The sequence below is a fragment of the Macrosteles quadrilineatus genome, unplaced genomic scaffold (assembly GCF_028750875.1).
Source record: "Macrosteles quadrilineatus isolate MER2022 unplaced genomic scaffold, UCM_ALF_1.0 Scaffold_8__2_contigs__length_117827958, whole genome shotgun sequence".
In the NCBI taxonomy this organism is placed as follows: domain Eukaryota; kingdom Metazoa; phylum Arthropoda; class Insecta; order Hemiptera; family Cicadellidae; genus Macrosteles; species Macrosteles quadrilineatus.
This window is the reverse complement of record NW_026542601.1, coordinates 110,864,152-110,883,539: the sequence shown is the minus strand read 5'-3', so window position 1 is coordinate 110,883,539 and position 19,388 is coordinate 110,864,152. Positions and strand designations below refer to the sequence as shown.

The 19,388-nt window shown below is 35.7% G+C and overlaps 1 protein-coding gene across 5 annotated transcripts in view; it reads right to left on the bottom strand.

Moving 5' to 3' along the window:
- Positions 1 to 5,690: 5,690 nt before the first annotated feature.
- LOC129001024 (activating molecule in BECN1-regulated autophagy protein 1-like) overlaps positions 5,691 to 19,388 on the bottom strand; it is a 33,093-nt gene continuing 19,395 nt past the window's right edge. For 4 of the 5 annotated variants that reach the window (XM_054428158.1, XM_054428161.1, XM_054428160.1 and 1 more), the window contains exons 17-26: positions 19,051 to 19,102; positions 18,383 to 18,454; positions 17,158 to 17,261; positions 16,370 to 16,439; positions 14,024 to 14,211; positions 13,160 to 13,465; positions 12,487 to 12,594; positions 9,449 to 9,574; positions 7,023 to 7,189; positions 5,691 to 6,781 (exon numbers count right to left, since the gene is read on the bottom strand). In XM_054428158.1, the coding sequence (XP_054284133.1) occupies positions 6,599 to 6,781; positions 7,023 to 7,189; positions 9,449 to 9,574; positions 12,487 to 12,594; positions 13,160 to 13,465; positions 14,024 to 14,211; positions 16,370 to 16,439; positions 17,158 to 17,261; positions 18,383 to 18,454; positions 19,051 to 19,102 (1,376 nt within the window). In that variant the 3' untranslated portion in view covers positions 5,691 to 6,598. The remainder of the gene's footprint in view (positions 6,782 to 7,022; positions 7,190 to 9,448; positions 9,575 to 12,486; positions 12,595 to 13,159; positions 13,466 to 14,023; positions 14,212 to 16,369; positions 16,440 to 17,157; positions 17,262 to 18,382; positions 18,455 to 19,050; positions 19,103 to 19,388) is intronic. The other variant, XM_054428162.1, reaches the window with a different exon arrangement.

Sequence of the window (19,388 nt, the reverse complement as noted above, 5' to 3'; positions counted from 1 at the left end):
ATGCTACAATAGTCGGGGCTATGGCCGACTAGAGCATTGAAAAGTCCCGTCAAACCTATCCATCATTGGGGATTTCTATGACCTTTTGCCTATTTCCACGACTTTCAATGACCAGAATTGATTTCCATGACTTTCCAGAATGTGGACACCCTGCCTTATAATTGATGCCATTTTGTAAAGCAGGATTTTCATCTTATTGTACTGATGCTAGTGTACACACCCGATACAGAAAGCCTGATGAAAAAGTTTCTGTTAATCACCTTTTTTATAGGTCGGGTGGTGTATTTTAATATGTTATCGTTATCAGTTATCACCGAGGATTAAGGATAAAAATATTGCTCACCTTAAAATAGCAAGGACTGGCTCTAAAATGTTCAATTAATAAAACCAAAATTTTTATCTTTCACTCCAAACTAAATCTTAAGAGTAAAAACAATTATTGGATACAAATCTTCGAGTTCAAGATTACCTCCTCTCAATTGATCAAAAAAGTAGCTTGGAGCTCGAATAGCAAATTCAGTATAAGGATTGGTAAAAAAGGACAACTATTTTTTGTGGTATTGGTGTGGATTTTACTAAATCAAAACATAACATCACATCCTTACAGCAAGAGTAAACTATTTACGAAATACTTCACAAGATTGTTTTAAGCTTCAAAAATATAAACAATCTGTAATAGTGTATAGTTTATTGAAATACAGTACTTAAATAATACAAACAAAATATAATCATACTATACTAAAATTTGCATTACAATATAAGATTTCTGGAAAGTACTAGCAATGCAGGAAATATTATTTGTATTGAAAAGAGAATACATTTATACACAATTTAACATGAAGGATTTTAAGTTAGTCTTCTTTTCATAAATTATTGGTAACAGTCTTTATTTCTTTGATGTTAAAAAGCAATGTGATTTTGTTCCTAAAACGTGCGTATTCAAACAGCCTGCCACCTTTTTCAAAATTCCCACGACAGTTTTCTGTTACTATCTTTTATCTGTGGTACATACTTCATTTTTTCACATTGATAGCTCGCTATCATTGGCTGTCGGATACGGAAATAGACATCCCTTCAAAATGGACCAGCCTATTTATTTAAGAGCATATAGTTAAATGATCCACTTACTTATGCTGCAGTCTAAAATTCCATTCTCTGCATTATTTTTTGTTACTGATACAGTTTATACAGCATAACAGATTTAAACCTTATAATATCACTATCTGTCAGTGGCTCAACTTAACTATGTCCATTTTGATTAAAAAACTGGTGAAAATTATAGCAGGATGGAATGTCTAGTTTTAAGCTATCTGATGTTACATTCTATTCCAATAAAATAAAACCATAATATCGCGATTTACCTATAGGGTTGAAAAGGATGATAAAAATGACCTAATAAAATTGTAAGCACTTAGAATAACATTTCAATGTGTACACAGTGAGAAAATTCTAATGTGATTTACATTTAGACTAGAAATAACACATTTTAGTGAAAAATTGACTGTTTATACAAGATTGCAGTCTTGTATTGGGGAAAGCTCATTGCAAATTTTATTGTAATTTTGTATATATCTACTGTATATATGTTTTATTTCACAACAACTTACTCTATGGTAAGCTGGTTAAACACCTCGTTGGTGCTACAACTGTGTTTCGGTAAATCAGTTATTTCTAACAACAATAAGAGGTTAGGAAAAAAACCTAATGAGCTTTTGTGCAGTTACTTATATTTTATTCCAATTAAGAGGACTTTATTGGAATCATGAGTTTGTACAAACCAAAATAAAATTGTAAAACACTAAAATTTTGTGCCATGGAATGGAAGTTGTAAAAATTACTGCATTTAAAAGGGTTTGGGTATTGCTGTGATAATGAATTGCCGTGATCTAGTCCCAATTGACAAATGTGTCTAACATATAACGCCAAAATCCAAAGCAAGACATTAGGACATTATCATAATTAACCTAAAAATTGTTACAATGGCACATTTACTAAAAATTAAGATACAAAGGAGATAACTTTAATATTGATCTAGAATCCTTGAACTGATCAGGCTTTCAGCACATGAAGCCCCAGACTTCTGTGATTATAGAAATTTATCTAAACACTTTTCTACATAATTAATTATTTACTAAAATGCTGAAACTAATAGCATTTACTAAATGTTTACAGGTTGAGGTTAGACATCTCACAGATCAACAAAATAAAACTTACACACAATGAAACAAATCGTTTACCAATGAAAAATGAGAAACAGTCATGATTGGGAAAGTTTTATCACCTAAAAGTTTACAATTTACAACGATAAAAGAATTTTACCAATTTCATACAAATACACTGACTGATTTGACAGAAGTGGAATACAGAAAACCGTTTCATCTTCTGGTTTTGATGCCCTCATGCATTTAATATCAAGTAAAAACATGAATTGAACTGGTGTACCAGCACAATGTAATTGAAAATTGCCCAACAACTGAAGATCTTTTTATTGGTCCACAATATGTTCTACAATTTCTACCTTTTTAGTGGAAATTCATAAATAAAAAACAAACTATTGTAGAGAAGAAACAATGGATGTTACATACACTTTATAAAACTTACTTTAGGCTAATGAAGTATAAAATTCAAACAAAAATTAAGACTTAATTAATATGAACCATGACTCAAGGGAAGTTTGTTTACGATGAACTAGTTTAGAAGTTTCTATAATTTCAGGTGTAACACTAACAACAAAAGTCGGAGACGAGTACTAAAAACTAAACTTGTTTTAACACTGAGAAAGATTAACACTAAATTGTTTAATACTTCCCAATATTTTCCTGTTAAAAAATAGAAACAAATAAGTATATGCTTGTTGACAATAGAAAAAATTCTAACAATTGTATTGATATTGATTAGAGTTATCAATGTACAATACCGGTAGCCATTTAAACAGAAGGTATAAGGCAAAGGCGAAAATGTAACCATTTGACTATCTTAACTAGCATGATTATTTAAGGAATATAATTTGTAAGAAATTACAAGTTTTAGTTACTGCTAAAAGCTATTTTAAAGCTTAATTCAGACAATTTGTCATGATTCAAGATCAATCAATGTATTCATAAAACTCTAATGCACAGTAGAACCTTGCTAATTTCACTTTAAATAAGCCAACTTAATGTTTTATACAGGGTGAGTTTTAATTGTCCCCCCCCCTAACTTTTTTCTACATTTTTTCAAATATCAATCCCAGACCACTTCCAAACATTGTTGGGTAGTAAGTACTTCATTTTGACAAGGTGGTCATTTCCGGCCGCCATCTTGGATCCGCCATATTGGATGCAAAATTTTTTTTTCAAATGTAAAGGTGGGGTTGTGACCCGTTATTTCGAACTAAATTTTTACCCTGATTACAATGCCGCAAACCGTTTTTAAAAATATTGATTCATTCTAAAGTTATGAGGGCTTTTTAAAACTTGATTTTTAGCCCATTTTAACATTATGCATTTATAAACTAAGACCATAATCTCAAAATAGTGCTAGATAAAGATAAGTATACACTACCAGTAATTGTCGACCTATTTTCACTTGGTTATGACTGATGTATTTTTTTCGGCCGCCATCTTGGATCCGCCATTTTGAAATGTGATAAATTATTTTAAATATGAAGGGGGTGTTGTGACCCATCATTTCGAACTACTTTTTTAAGCTGAACTTAATTCCATGATCCGTTTTTCATATTCATTTTTTGATTTTGAAATATTGACATTTTTAACAAAAAAATTTCAATATTTCATAAATAAAACTTGATAACAAAAAATGGATTGCGGCATTGAGTTAAGCTTAAAAAAGTAGTTCAAAGTGATGGGTCACAACACCCCCTTCATATTTAAAATAATTTATCACATTTCAAAATGGCAGATCCAAGATGGCGGCCGAAAAAAATACATCAGTCATAACCAAGTGAAAATGGGTCGACAATTACTGTTAGTGTATACTTATCTTTATCTAGCACTATTTTGAGATTATGGTCTTAGTTTATAAATGCATAATGTTAAAATGGGCTAAAAATCAAGTTTTAAAAAGCCCTCATAACTTTAGAATGAATCAAGATTTTTAAAAACTGTTTGCGGCATTGTAATCAGGGTAAAGATTTAGTTCGAAATAACGGGTCACAACCCCACCTTTACATTTGAAAAAAAATTTTGCATCCAATATGGCGGATCCAATATGGCGGCCGGAAATGACCACCTTGTCAAAATGAAGTACTTACTACCCAACAATGTTTGAAAGTGGTCTGGGATTGATATTTGAAAAAATGTAGAAAAAAGTTAGGGGGGGGGACAATTAAAACTCACCCTGTATGTATCAGTGTTTGTTTGAACAAGGTGTTAATTTGCTTCTTTTATGTTGAAAACACATTTAGGTTTTGTAAAGCAATAAGGATATAGTTTGATCTGTTTGAGTGGATAATTTGGTTTCCGACATTTTCTTGTTTGTTTAGATACTAAGGGTGTTTTCAATGACCTATTCTGACAAATAATTACTCTGTAATATAGTTCTCATTCTCAATATCTTTCTTACTACAAGGGAAATTCCTTGAAACAGAAACTATAAGTTAATTGATTACAAAAGTAAATTAATTACTTTGTTTTGATAACAAAATATGGTTTAAATAAATACTACGCCACTTTTCCATTATTGCTTGAATATTTCAAAGACATTCCTGGTCCCATTAAAACCTCATCTGATGTGTTTGCATAGACAGTAGACAAAAAACAACAATAATATTGTATTGCATTAAATTTAAGTACTGTATATGTGAAATACATTTAACTAATAAACTGTTTAATTTATACTAAGGTCATTTAGATTCAAGATGGATTTTAAGTATTATCTTTAAATTTGTCGCAACAAGTGATGGCTAAGCTGGTAGTTTTATGTAAGGAATCCTATACTCTAATACGAGCAATGTTTGCTTGTATGTATGTATGTATGTATGTATGTATGTATGTATGTATGTATGTATGTATGCTTGCAGAAAGATCTCGAAAACGGCTCTGACGATTTTCTTCAAATGTTGGAAATAGTTTAATTCTGGCCTAAAAACGAGTTTACTGCAGTTAGAACTACCTACAAAAATCTAATTACGTAGAACCTACCTGTCCGCCATGCGCTAATGCAAGGCTTTAGGATCTCCGTCATTGTCGGCTTAGTTCTTAACCGATTGAAATTATATTTATGTTAATTTATTTGTTACATATTTTTGTAGACTTGTATGGTTATAATTACGTTGTAATAGTAGAAATTTAAGTGTTATGTGACTGGTAAATACTTATATGGACTTTGATTGTATCACACACAACCTAAATTGTTTGTTGAAATTTCTAAATCCTTATCCAAAGCCATACTTTGCTTGTTAATTTTTTGTTGTTGTTAGTTTGAGCATTTTCTAATTGGATCCTTTGTAAGAGAATTCTTGTGTTCGAAACAAGCTTTTAGGTTATTGGTGATGCAAGGTTCTACCATAAAAACGTAAAATGAAAATATATTTTAAACATAAGAAATAAACAAAAATAAGTGAGGGAAAACAATTCTATATACCAGTTATTGAAACATGTTGGACTTTATATAATAAAATATAAATAGGAATAAGGAGGCACACAGATAAAAATACTTAACACTAAGATTCGAAAAAGGAGAACCATTCAACAGTTTTGTAAATTTTATAATAAATAAATACTTTTAGCAACCACTGATTCCGATGAATGATACAATTCTTTTTCTCGATATATACAAATTAATTTTGTAATATTTTGTAACATTCTGGTGGCTTTATGACAAAATATTGTTCAAGTAACACAGGATAAACATATTGTCTCTTAGAGCTGCACTTTGATTCAGGTCCATAGATAGTTGCAATTATATTAACGGATTACACATAAGTGCATATCACATAAAATATCAGTCCATTCACTTTGTGATTCATACTGTACTGTACATACAGTAAACACAAAAATGTTTCCAGTTTCATTACAATAACATAGATTATATTAAGCACTGTGTTATATCAGCAATATAATTACTTAGTTAATAATGTAAAACAAAAACCACATACATATTAATTTTGAGGGAACAACACTAGTTTGAACAGGCAGGATAAAAAACAAATCTGAAATTTATAAAATCCAAGAGTGCTTTTGGTATTGTGCTGAACTTGATATAGCAAATTTTTCTTACACATGTTTTATTAATATCAGATTACTGGATTTTTCTCAAAAGTTTACGCATTCCCTATATTGACACAGCATACAAAATGTATGGCCCCTCAGAAGTATGTATTTTTCAAATGCTAAATCGAACATAGTTTCGGGATTTTTGAAGATACAATTGTAAAATTGTACAATCTCAAACTGTGCACGAAAACATCAAACGCTTGATCTCTCGGTAAAACTGGCCTTGAAGATTTTTATTCCACACTCAAAAATCAATAACAAACATATAAAACTAACAAATAAAACAAATAGCACCTAGCGTAGAGAATTAACATAAACATCGTCAGTAGTCACCACTTACGAGGGGGTATTTACATATGTACTTTAAATACAGGGTTGTCGGATCATCGTAGTATCCGCAGGTGTCCAGTGTTGGTGCCGTAGACCAGACCTTGGCCTGGACTGGGAGCCCATCGGATACAGTTTAGACTCATAAAGCCAAGGTGACGGGTCAGATCCAGGTCTCTTTGGTGGCGCAGACGACCCAGGCCTCCCTGTCCCAACAAAGCGCCTTCCAGTTGGAAAACCTGCAAATAGTCGACACTAGTAAGCTTAACCCACCCACATACGACTTGCTGAGTTGTACAGTTTTCTTTTTAACCTTTCACATAACATACAAATTTCAAACGTAAATTACTGAGGCTTTGTCAATCTCAAAGATAACAGTAAAGTTACAGCAGCACTCTCTGTCAGCTTAATCCAACTACCTTAATTTATTATAAAACTGTTGACAACTTAAACATGGTATTGAATGTCTGGTCCACTGACCTGAGCGTTGGTATGCCTGTCTGAACTGACTAGAGCCACTCTCCTCGATGCCAGTCCCACTACGAGATGTCTGGTGGTGGGAGACAGACTGACGGAGACAATACTCTGCTCAAAACTGGTCCTGTACAGCAGCTGGCCTAGGTTGCTCCATTGTAGGCTGTACACTCCTGCAACATAACAAGCAATGTAGTACGAGTGCCACATGTAATGTAATGGAGAGGTCAAATAACTGTAATAATATATAAGACTTACCGTCTTGAAGCAATCCAGTTTTGTACTCAGTGTACAGCTGTTTCGGCTTAATCAAGCCATCTTCAGCACTTTCTTAGAGGTCAAATCATAATAAATAAGCGAACATTCTGGTTCTTGTCGACTTTTTACAACACATTATATAACAAAAAAGATGAAACATAAAGTTTAGTAGGCCTACTTGTATGTCGCGACATAACCTCACTTTTGACATGTGTGAGGTTATGTCGCGACATACAAGTAGGCCTACTAAACTTTATGTTTCATCTTTTTTGTGTTATGTAATGTGTTGTAAAAAGTCGACAAGAACCAGAATGTTCGCTTATTTATTATGATTTTACCTCTAAGAAAGTGCTGAAGATGGCTTGATTAAGCCGAAACAGCTGTACACTGAGTACAAAACTGGATTGCTTCAAGACGGTAAGTTTATATAGCCTATTATTACATTTAAAAAGCAAATCCTGGTCAGCCAACCAAAAAAAGTATGTCAAATAACTATTGTTACTGGTGTTTGAGTGCTGGAGAAGTAAAATAACTATTGTTATTGTTGTATAAGTGATAGATAAATCAAATAAGTTTTGTTACTGTTGTATGAGTGCTGGAGAAGTAAAATAACTATTGTTATTGTTGTATAAGTGATAGATAAATCAAATAACTATTGTTACTGTTGTACGAGTGCTGGAAAATTCAAATAACTACTACTATCTCTCTACAGAGAAGTAACTAAAGCAAGAGAAACAGGAAGTAGAATAATTAAACAAGTCTTTATCTTATTACACATATCCCCGTGGAAATAAATAACTTTTAACTTGCCTGTACAATTTCTTTACAACAGTTGGGTTGTAAAAGTATGGCGTTTTATCAATTTTGAAAACCATTTTGTGACTTGAAAAATTCATATAATCTAAATGAAACGTCAGAACTCCATCAAGCTTTAATATAGACACATTCTAAACTGTAGGGATGGACGGGATTGAATTTTTAGTTTGGGACGGGACGGGACTTTTATTTCCTTCCCGATTTTCGGGACGGGACAGGACGGGATTTTTTTCTGTGCATAAAAAGAAAGTACTGTATTGCAGTTACCAAAAAAAGATATACGAAATCAATTTTTACCATTTGTGGCACTGATCTATAAAAACCAAAAAATGGGTAACAATTTACAGGTACCTATAGTAACTTGTGACTCGCGGGTCACGGGGTGATCGTCTGTATGACTCACGGTCACGGCGAGATCGTCGTCATGACTCGCGATCACGGCGCGATCGTCGGTATGACTCGCGGTCACGACGCGATCGTCGGTATGACTCGCGGTCACGGCGCGATCGTCGGTATGACTCGCGGTCACGGCGCGATCGTCGGTATGACTCGCGGTCATGGCGCGATCGTCGGTATGACTCCGCGGTTACGGGGTTATCGTCGGTATGACTCGCGGTCACGGCGCGATCGTCGGTATGACTCGCGATCACGGCTCGATCGTCAGCATGACTCCGCGATCACGGCGCGATCGTCGTCATGACTCGCGGTCACGGTATGATCGTCGGTATGACTTGCGGTCATGGCGCGATCGTCGGTATGACTCGCGATCACGGCTCGATCGTCAGCATGACTCCGCGGTCACGGCGCGATTGTCGTCATGACTCGCGGTTATGGCGCGATCGTCGGTATGACTCGCGGTCACGGCGTGATCGTCGGTAGGACTCCGCGGTCACGGCGCGATCGTCGGTATGACTTCGTCTCCTGCGTTCGCGGACCTATCGCTCGCAATAACGGCGTTATCGGCACTCGCGAAGCGGAAAAATCGCCGACGATCGGACCAAATCCCGTCCCGAAAAATTCCCGAGTCAAATGTAATCCCGTCCCGATAATCGGGAATATTTTTTTCCCGAAAAATTCCCGAAATTTCGGGACCCGTCCATCCCTATTCTTAAGTATTGTATGGTTTTCAGATTTTTTAGATAACTTGATAACTAAAATTTTTTTACTAATAAAAAGAAACTTAACCTATGACATTTCTTGGTACAGAAACTATCTTTTTGTAAATTTGACTAATTCGGTCAAGTGGGGTTTTCAAGGCGACAACATGACAGGACAGACAACTCATATTCGTAATTATTAGATATTTTAGAAGTAGTTTTTATAATAGTAAAACTTTCAGTTTTAGTTTAAAGACTCACCGAGCAGTGTTGTCATGCTCTGCCGCCCAGATGGAAGCAGTGTTACCAACAGACGTCCATCCTTTGACATGTCTACACTTGCGTCGTTGTGTATCCTACACTCGTTCACTACTATGTTCTTCTCCGCTGAAAACAAGTTAATGTAGAATTTTTTGCACTGAAAGTAAACGCAATTTCCTAGTAACATACTTAAAATACATGTCGAGTAATTTTTACTTAACAAACTTGGTGGCTTAGTCTGTAGTGTGACTTATGAAACCGAATCAGCAAAGACGAGGATTCCAGGTAAAGTTACTTAGAATTTATGGGTTGGGTACTTTTCACCCTTATACTCTTACCAGCTCACACCTTGCTTATCTTTATACGTTCAACACAGACACCAGAGGCCAATGTGGACGAGTAAGTTCACGATTAGAGAGAGGCTGGCAATCTTTAAGACTACTTATTGAAAATATTTGTGAAAAGGAAAATCTTTAACATAAATTTAAAGTGTTTGTAACCAATACAAAATACCAGTAACTGATTCAATGTACATTTAAACTTTAATGTAAACAAATTAAGAACCAGCTAACAATGTAGCAATGAACCACAATCGATGATAGTAATGAAAAACTACTCAGGATACAGTTGGTTAAATACAATCACAGGTAACAAAAGTGAAAAAACTGTACATGTATGTCCTCAATTCTGTTTGAATTAGGGGTCTGCGGGTCCCCGATTTTTTCGGGTCGGGTCGGGCCAGCGGAAGGCCCGAGAGACCGGGTCGGGTCAGAGATTTGTTCGGGCCAAGATCGGGTCGGGCAAAAAAAAAATAATTAAATTATTATTTTCAAAGTTATAATAAGTTATTTTCAAAGAAACACTCTTATATATATTATTACAGAGGAATTAAAACGTTAAAATTCGAATTAAATATTAAGTTTGCTCACGATGGCTTAAGAACAAAGACACAACAGAGCGATTGCCGTACTGTCACTAGCCAGAGCCAGTGTCTACTGACAAAAGCCGTGACGCAACAGTGCAAAGAAAACGAAGTCAAAAGAAAGACTATTTATCCAGAGGTACCAGTTTAATTATTTATTGTTTATTCCATACCTAGTTTAAAATATATTTTAGTATTTTACATAATAAATTATAAACAAAAGAAATATCTGATATAGTGTACAGATCTGTATCTTGTTCTTTTATTTTCCTATTGTCCTTTTTGTCATTCAGTAACAAAACAAAACAACACTTCTGATCGTCTGGTTCTGCATTGTATGGTCACCATTTCTTTTAAAAAAAAAGTCAAGTATCAGCAAGTCTACATAGAGGTTAGGCCTAAATATTTTATAATTTTTATGAAAGTTTTCATCAGTAAAATTATTTTTTCTTAAGATAGATTGAGTTTCAAAAAGGATATTTCTAAGATCCAATACAATATTTACAAGACACAGACTACCATGAATTAATTTCTTTGGAAATTATCTGTAACAGTTTTATATTTTTTAATAAAGAAATAATATATCTTTTTGTCTCTACTTCCTTGTTTCGTTACTTGCATTTTGTCAGCAATTGGACAATCGGGTGGTGTAATAGGGCGGGGGAGGGGGAGGGTCTATGACCTTGAGTGTCCCCGAGCCGGGTTGTGCAAGAGGGGAGGGGAGGGGAAGGGTCTGTAACCTTGAGTGTCTCCGGGCGGACCTGGCTGTGAGTGTGATTCATGGTTTTTTGTTTACATTCTACTACCCTTCCTTCCGAGAAAAATACCTTACAGTTTCAAAAACATTGACTTACAGTATAAAAACATTGAGTTGTGTTGCTAATTAGGGCACTATAATTTCTGTGCTGTCTGCTTATGTTACCAAATTAGCATTTGACTTTCTTTTCTCTTGATTTAATATAATTTTCTATAATTATATTAAGAGTTCCTTTTCGGGTAGGCTACCTAATTAATTATTGTGATATTGTTTGACTTGAGTTTATGGATTTTTAATTCTTTTCATTTATTAGCTATCAAAATCAGTTGTTTTAGGATTTTAATCTCTTGCAATACCGTAGGTCTATACTACTGTGTATGACATGATATGCAATTTTTACAGCCTTTACTATAACTATACCATAAACAATGTATGTGTGTTATTTACTGTTTTAGAGTGTTATAGTAAATTAGTTTACACAATATCTTTTCTTCAATGAGTTCTCCACTTGTCATGTTGCTTAGCCTATTACTATAAAAATTAATTCCTATGTAAAGCTGTAGGCCTAAATGCCAATAATAGATAATTCTTTATTTATGATGATGTAACTAATAATGCTATTGTAAATGTGAGGTTTTTATACTTAGGAGGTTAGGAGGCAGGGAATGAATGATTCATATTGCATGGTGGAAACATAGAATTTTTATTTTCTTCTTGCTTGCAGTCTTGAAGCCAGTCCACAGGCCCTAAACTTGTGATAAGGTTAATTGATTTGTTTATGATCCTTTTATATTTAAGTTCCATTTCAAACTTGTTGTAATATAACTATTTAGATATTTCAACAGTTATGAAAATGGGAAAGAATGGCTTGATAAAAAAAATTATTTTCTTCTTTCTTGCAGTTGATTCAACTCCTAAGCTGTAAATAAGTTATGAACATGAAATAATATACATAAATTCATTTTTTTTCATATTTTATTTTCAAGTAATATTATAAACACAGAGTTAAAAGACAAAAAATCTGGTAATTAATAATTTTTGGCCCGACCCGATTTTGGCCCGAAACCCGAGGACCAAAATTATCGGCCCGACCCGACCCGACCCGAACCAAAAAAGTCTGACCCGCAGACCCCTAGTTTGAATGTTAAATTTTTTACCTATGGGTGATAAAGAGAACTAGCGTAGCCCTTTATAGCATGATTACATGAATTTCTTAAATTAATTAAATATTTCCTGCATTTTAAGAATGTACTTTTCCCATCAATCTATATTATTACTTTTCCATACTGTAGTGGTAATAATCAATTTAAGATTGAAGTCCATTCAACTTATCACACTACTGATTGCCAGAACTCTTACCATTTCCGAGATCAGGCAGTTTGTACTTGGAGAAGTCCCAGGCTTGTATTCGGTGGTGGGGGGACATCGGTGTATCTGTTAGAATCACAGAGCTCGGTCCATACCCGGCTGAAACCAGAGAATAATAATAACTTCGAGTATACAAACGATACAAAATTATTCTGAGGTTAAAATAAAAATAATATCAAGGTTTCTAATAACTAGACCCTAACACGTAATTAAGAAGTATTCAATTTACTACGTAATTAAGAAGTATTCAATTTACTACAAGTTTCAGGATCTCAATATACTTCCCTATAATCTGACCTGGACTAGATGCTTGCTAGATTAAAGAATACTCCAATATACAGGGCAGTGTCTACTAATTCTAGCTTAAAAAATTCAAGGAGTTTTACAGGAGAACTCAAGACTAATCCTTGAATATTAGGTTTGAAAACAATCGGAAACCTCCTTTGAACTTCATAAAACTGCTTTTATATTTGGTACAATTGATTACCATAATTTTTATCCCATAATAAATTGAACAGCTGGATAATAAGTTAATGTAGCCTACTTAAGAAAGTGTAAGTTTGAAATTGTATTATTTCATTTTATTCATTACCTTGTAGGCACTTTTACTTATGAAGTGTACTGAGTATTCCTACAGTTATAAATTTACAGAAAATCAAAGTACCTCGCATAAAAAAGAAGTCACTGCCTCTGTCCTGTGCGGGTGACGAGTCTTCACTGGTTGACTCGGCTGGTGTGTACGGTGTGTAACGAGTGCCAGACGAGTAGAAGAACCTCGGAGGTATCATCATGGGGTGAGGTATGGGTGGAGAGTAGGGTCGGTTGCGAGGTGCAGGGGTGGACTCTGCTGGGGGCGCAGGCAGGTCATTGACCCTTACGACAGGCACGATGGGCGGCCGGGGCGTGGGGTGAGGCAGACTACCGGGGCGAAACACCGCGTGTCGTGCGGTCACGCCTCTGTTGACTGAACCTGAAAATTATACAAGTGTTAAACAAGTTAATTTTAAAATTTTCATAAAAACTTTTAAATTACGATGATATGTTTAGGATTATGGAGGATTGCATTTTTAGTTTAGAACGGGACAGGATTTTTATTTCCTGCCCAATTTTCAGGACAGAACGAGTTTATTCCGTGCTAAAAAGGGGGCATTACAAAACTTGATTAAATATTCTTGCAGACAGAAATAATTATATGCACTGTTAAAAAAAAAATACTGGGTAATAATACACAAGTAAAAGAAAACTGTTAAAAAATGCATTTTTGGTGCATGTCTTGCTGTTATAGCGCTACATATCGTAATCATGTTAGGTTGTGTGTTACTTTTGACACGAGTGACCAGGCCATGCTAAACACTGGAAGTTTACATTGCTCCTTTTTTGCTCCACACGTCAATGGTGCAGATCCAGTAAGGCACACTCGGACATGCATCTCCTACCATTGACAAAATGTGAGCTATAAAAACTATATATTTCCCCACCAAAACCGAGCCAAACATACAGACTCACCACGTAACATTGTCAGACTCACCATTGTTGCTAGTAGCCGCCCTCCTGGGTGTCGGCTGGTCGCCAGTGCCTGTACCTGCTGGTGGAGCTCGCCTCAGTATCCTGCGCCAGGCCAGAGACGTGCGGCTGCGCGAGTACCGAGACGGTCGTAGGCCGTGTCTATTCTGGCTAGAGTCCAGCATACTGCTGCGCCTTGCTTCTAACTCTCTCCTATATAACGATTATTAACATTTACATTTTATTTTTGGTAATCTTAATTTTTGAATCAGGATTTCCTTTACAGTATACTGTGGAAAGTACGGATTATATAGTTATACACAAAACTGATTGATGATCAGTGTTTTTATTTCATCTACCCTGTTTACAGTAAAATGTTGAGATTATTTAATTTCTTGATTCTTTTCGTGGCAAAACTTTGAAAACACAATAATCCAAACTGACTAGTACAAATTCCTTTTAGGATGTAAGATAAAGATATGCAACTAGGCTGAGTCTTGACATAGCTTAGCACATATTTTGTACTAGGGAACGGTCCAAACCCTGGTCTAGTTACTATCTAACGTTACCATTTTTTAGTCCAATTTGATAGCCCAATGACAAGAACTAAAGGTAAGACATTTTTTGTCCTAGATACAATAATTTAAACTGTTTTCTTGCCAATGACTCAGTCTGCAGTGCAACTGAATACGAATCCAAGACAGTGATTTTGACAGTTCGTGTCTTGGTGTCCCCCTGGTATTTATCAGTACAGTACAACAGTATGCGCTCACCCCTTACTTTGATTTAACACACACAAGCCAAAGGCCTATGGGAACAGGCAAATACAAGGTCAAAGAGGCAGACACCAGTGGCGTAGCCAGGATTCTGTCTTGGGGGGGGGGGGGGGGCCCGATCCGGGGGGTCTGCCCCCGGGGGGAATACCCCCCAGGACCGAAGGGGAAAAATTTTGGTATTTATGGTGCTAAATTGCAGTTTACAACACCTCTGGAGGCTCTAAAGTAGAGAATAATATTTGTGTATTACTACTAAAAATTAGTTTTTTACCATTCTGAAATCTAAACAAGTTGCCTAAACTACTATTAATCTGTGTGACGTAATTTTAATAAAATAAATCAAGCTAATAAAACTACACTCAACTTATAGAATAAAGCATACTAGTGGTCGTCCAGTGATCGAAAACTCTACCAAAAATATGTAATGTACACGCAATGACTATTGGATACTGAAGTAGACACTATATGTACCAGCTGCCGTAATTTTTTAAAATTATAAAACATTGTACAGAAGACCCTATTTAATCGGCACTGTACCACTCCGGCGTCTTTTGGTGGGAGGTCTTCCGCGGTCGCGGCAAAATTCTGATTATCTCCCGCGGCCGTGTAGATATCATCATTCTCTCCCGCACTCATGAAAACGTCATCGTCGTCTTGCGTGATCGTGGCAAAATCATGAACATCTCCCGCGGTCATGTAGACATTATCGTTGTCTTCCGCGGTCGTGGCAAAACATTGTATCATCTCCCGCGGCCGTGTAAACATCATAGTCTACTCCCGCGGTCACGGAAACGCCATCGTCGTCTTGTGTGATCGTGGCAAAATCATGAACATCTCCCGCGGTCATGTAGACATTATCGTGGTCTTTCACGGTCGCGGCAAAGATTTTATCATTTCCCGCGGCCATGTTAACATCATTGTCTACTCCCGCAGTCACAGAAACGTCATCGTCGACTTGCGTGATCACGGCAAAATCATGAACATCTCCCGCGGTCATGTAGACATTATCATGGCCTTTCACGGTCGCGGCAAAGATTTTATCATTTCCCGCGGCCATGTTAACATCATTGTCTACTCCCGCAGTCACAGAAACGTCATCGTCGACTTGCGCGATCGCGTCAAAATCACGAACATCTCCCGTGGACGTGTACACGTTATCATCGTCTCCCGCGGTCACACGTCATGGTCGTCATGAACGATCGTGGCAAAATCATGATCATCTTTCGTGGCCGTACACGTTATCATTGTTTCCCTCGATTACGGAAACGTCATCGTCCATGCCCGATCGCGGCAATAGCGGTTTTTGATCGCGCGATCTTCGGAGACGTGTTTTAATTGTTTTTATTGATAACATTCCAGTAATCCGGTATTTTATATAATAACAACACGTATTGTGTAGTGTCTACGCACTCATTTGACTGTTTCTAGAACGCGCGTTGCAACGCTCCCGTGTACCATGTGTACAGGGTAACTAAAAAAAAAAAAATCGGGGGGGGGGGGGGGGGCCCGGCCCCCTCCCTGGATACGCCACTGGCAGACACTGTTGTATTATTGGGTTTTAGATTAGCAGGACTACCCAACTGTAATGTAAGTACCTTGAGTGGACAAGTTGAGCAAGTAAGAGATCAGTGAGGTTGAGAGCCAATTGTAGTAGCACGTACAGATCTGAAACACACGAGGAAATGTTTGTATAGAGTTGTACAATTATAGTAAAACATGTCTTTCAACACTAGTTCATTTATACACTTATACAGTAAACACTTACCGAGGGAAAATGTGAAAAAAGATGTTACTATGACATTAGTTTTTAAGACCAATCACACTGATAATCATCATGCCCGATGGGAATACTGCCTCTGCTATTTTAATATTTTTACAGCAATGCATTTTCCACAAGTATCGATGTATTTTCTTTAATTTGAACTATCACCAACATTTTTTTTTTTTAATGCTAACCAAAATTTGTAAAAACATTTTTTGAATTGTAAAAAGCCACTGAACATTCCAGGAAACTTAGCTATTCAGCCTTTTACACGAAATATGTTTAAAACCTGCTGTAGAATAGCTATGCTACTATCTAAAATAGCTATTTTGAAAGATAATTATAGGGATGTTTAATCAGTGTACGTCTAAAATGGATTGGATATAGTTCTATACGATTAATACCAAGCAGTAGTTTTGTTACATCTTAAAGTAAAACTCAACGAGCAAAATTTAACTGTTAAAGTACAATTTCAATTGGTTGCAGTCCCTAACTTTTGTCAACATCGATGGTGCTATAATTAAGATTGTATCTTGAATAACGTTTAATATTTTTCAATCTAAATACCAAAATGAATAATCAAATTTCAAAAAAAATAGTTTTTGTAAGTATTCAACTCACTGTTGATTCTATCATTGAGAGCTTCATTTGAGGTGGGCCGCTGAGTCAGGTTGTCATTTTCAAAAAAGTTTGTTAGGCTGTCGACCATCAACAACAGCACTTGCCTGTAAAGAAAGTAAAAAGTCAATCAATTTCCCCTTCTGTCTATTGATTGTATAGTTTAATTTAACAGAAAAATTCATAATTTCAAATGGTGGGGATGATCTACCACAAAAATGCAAATAACTTAGTATACAGATGCCAGGAATTATTAAGGAAATTGACAGGAAAGCAGGCTTACCTTTAAATAAGTCCATAGAGACACATAAAACATCACAAAATTAAAAGTAGAAATTTTCGTGGTCACTGACCACTTTTTCAACCACTGGAGAATGGAGAGAGGAACGCGGACAGCGGAAAAGAAATTAACATGGTGTTCCGCTCTGCTTCTAGGAAAACAGAAACATTAAATTACCTAAGACAAGTGGAGTGCGCTCTCCGCGTTCCTCTCTCCGCTCTCCGCTTCCGCGCCTAGGAAAACCCGGCTTTAGCCCAAGAAAGAAGTCCACATATACTTTCTCCAATCTCCAGTGGTTGAAAAAGTGGTCAGTGACCACGAAAATTTCTACTTTTAATTTTGTGATGTTTTATGTGTCTCTATGGACTTATTTAAAGGTAAGCTTGCTTTCCTGTCAATTTCCTTAATAATTCCTGGCAAATGCCCTATCTTTTTATAAGATAACCGATTAGTATACAGATGGTTGTTCTTAGAAGAGGACTTAGTGTCAGAGACGGTGAGTCTAACTAAATGAAAACAATCTGTGATTTTCCAGGTTGTGACTTTTACTTTTTGCTACTAAAATGGCCATGACCGAGGTATACACTAATTGCATGACTTTTCTAGCTAAAATATTTCAGTACAGTTGGCTATATTAAAAAAAATTTAAAATCTCATATTCAGAATGCTAAATCTAAGTCGCTAATCCATTAAAGGCCAGCTCTGCTCATATTTCAGAAATGGGCAACCTACTACAAAGAGCCATAAAAAGACAATCATTGACTATACAATTCTAAGTCTAAGTCTAAAACTTTGTGTCACAACTAAATAATTGATCATTCCAGATTTCAACCTCCAGTTTCATCGACCTCAGTTTTCTATAGAGTTTTCTGTGATGTAGTAGATAGTATTCTGATTTTCATTCCATGCCAGGATAACACCATTTTCCACAACAGTCAAAACACTCACCTAGCCCTCATTCTAGTAGACTCTCTAGTCCAGTCTGTATCATTGTTATCCGCCTCCCACGGGGGGCTTTGTCTAAAACAACACGTTGTTTCATCAGTGTTGATCAAAGCGGTTTTCATGCATGCATTTTGTTTTCCAACCAATAATGTCACAGGAAATACTCGTAGGAAAATTAAATGTTTTATGAGAAAAAGATATGAACATTCAAATCAATCTTTAAATATTCCAAAAATATGATACACCATTCAAGTACTTATTTGGCAAGCTCTAATACATACATTTAAGCTAGTTAGTACTCTGTAGGAGAATTATAAGAGGTGAAACCAAAGTGAGGCATTTGATGTGACAAAGATAAAAATAAATGACAAAGTGCTAGAAGACATAAGGGAACTTGGAAGAAGTTGAAAAATCAGAAAATCAATTAGGAATAGAGTGACAACAGGAGAGAGTAAGTATGGTAGTGGCATTCTTTTCAGGAGTGAATAAGGTTAAAACAAAAATTAAAATACTCAAATAACGAGACTTTTGATCAAGAAATCAATCATTGTGCTGAGTGTGTGAATAGAGATAGGTAGTAAAGATACAATTTAACTGCTAGTAAGGTTTGGATTACGAGTTGAAAGTCACTTCCACACAACTTCTGTATCTATAGTGACAGCTATACGTACTGTGAAGTGTCCCCTTCTGACTGATCGTCCCTACTTGATTCATGGCTGCTTTCTGAAACAAGCAATTAAAAAAATAAGTAAATCATTGATTTAAACAAATGTGTGATAAAAATTACTTATTTAACAGATGCAAACAAAATAAAGGCAGAATGTAGGTTAGAGTGACAGCCTGAAGGAATTTGTTCAGATAAAAGTAAAAACATGTTTTTAACTTAACATTCTCAGTTCAACCTAGCCACTTAAAATGTTTTTTCAATGTGTTCGGCAAAACGTCTAAAAGCAATCTTTAACTTATGACGGTTGATAATATTGACCAAAATGCATTCTTATAATGCTAG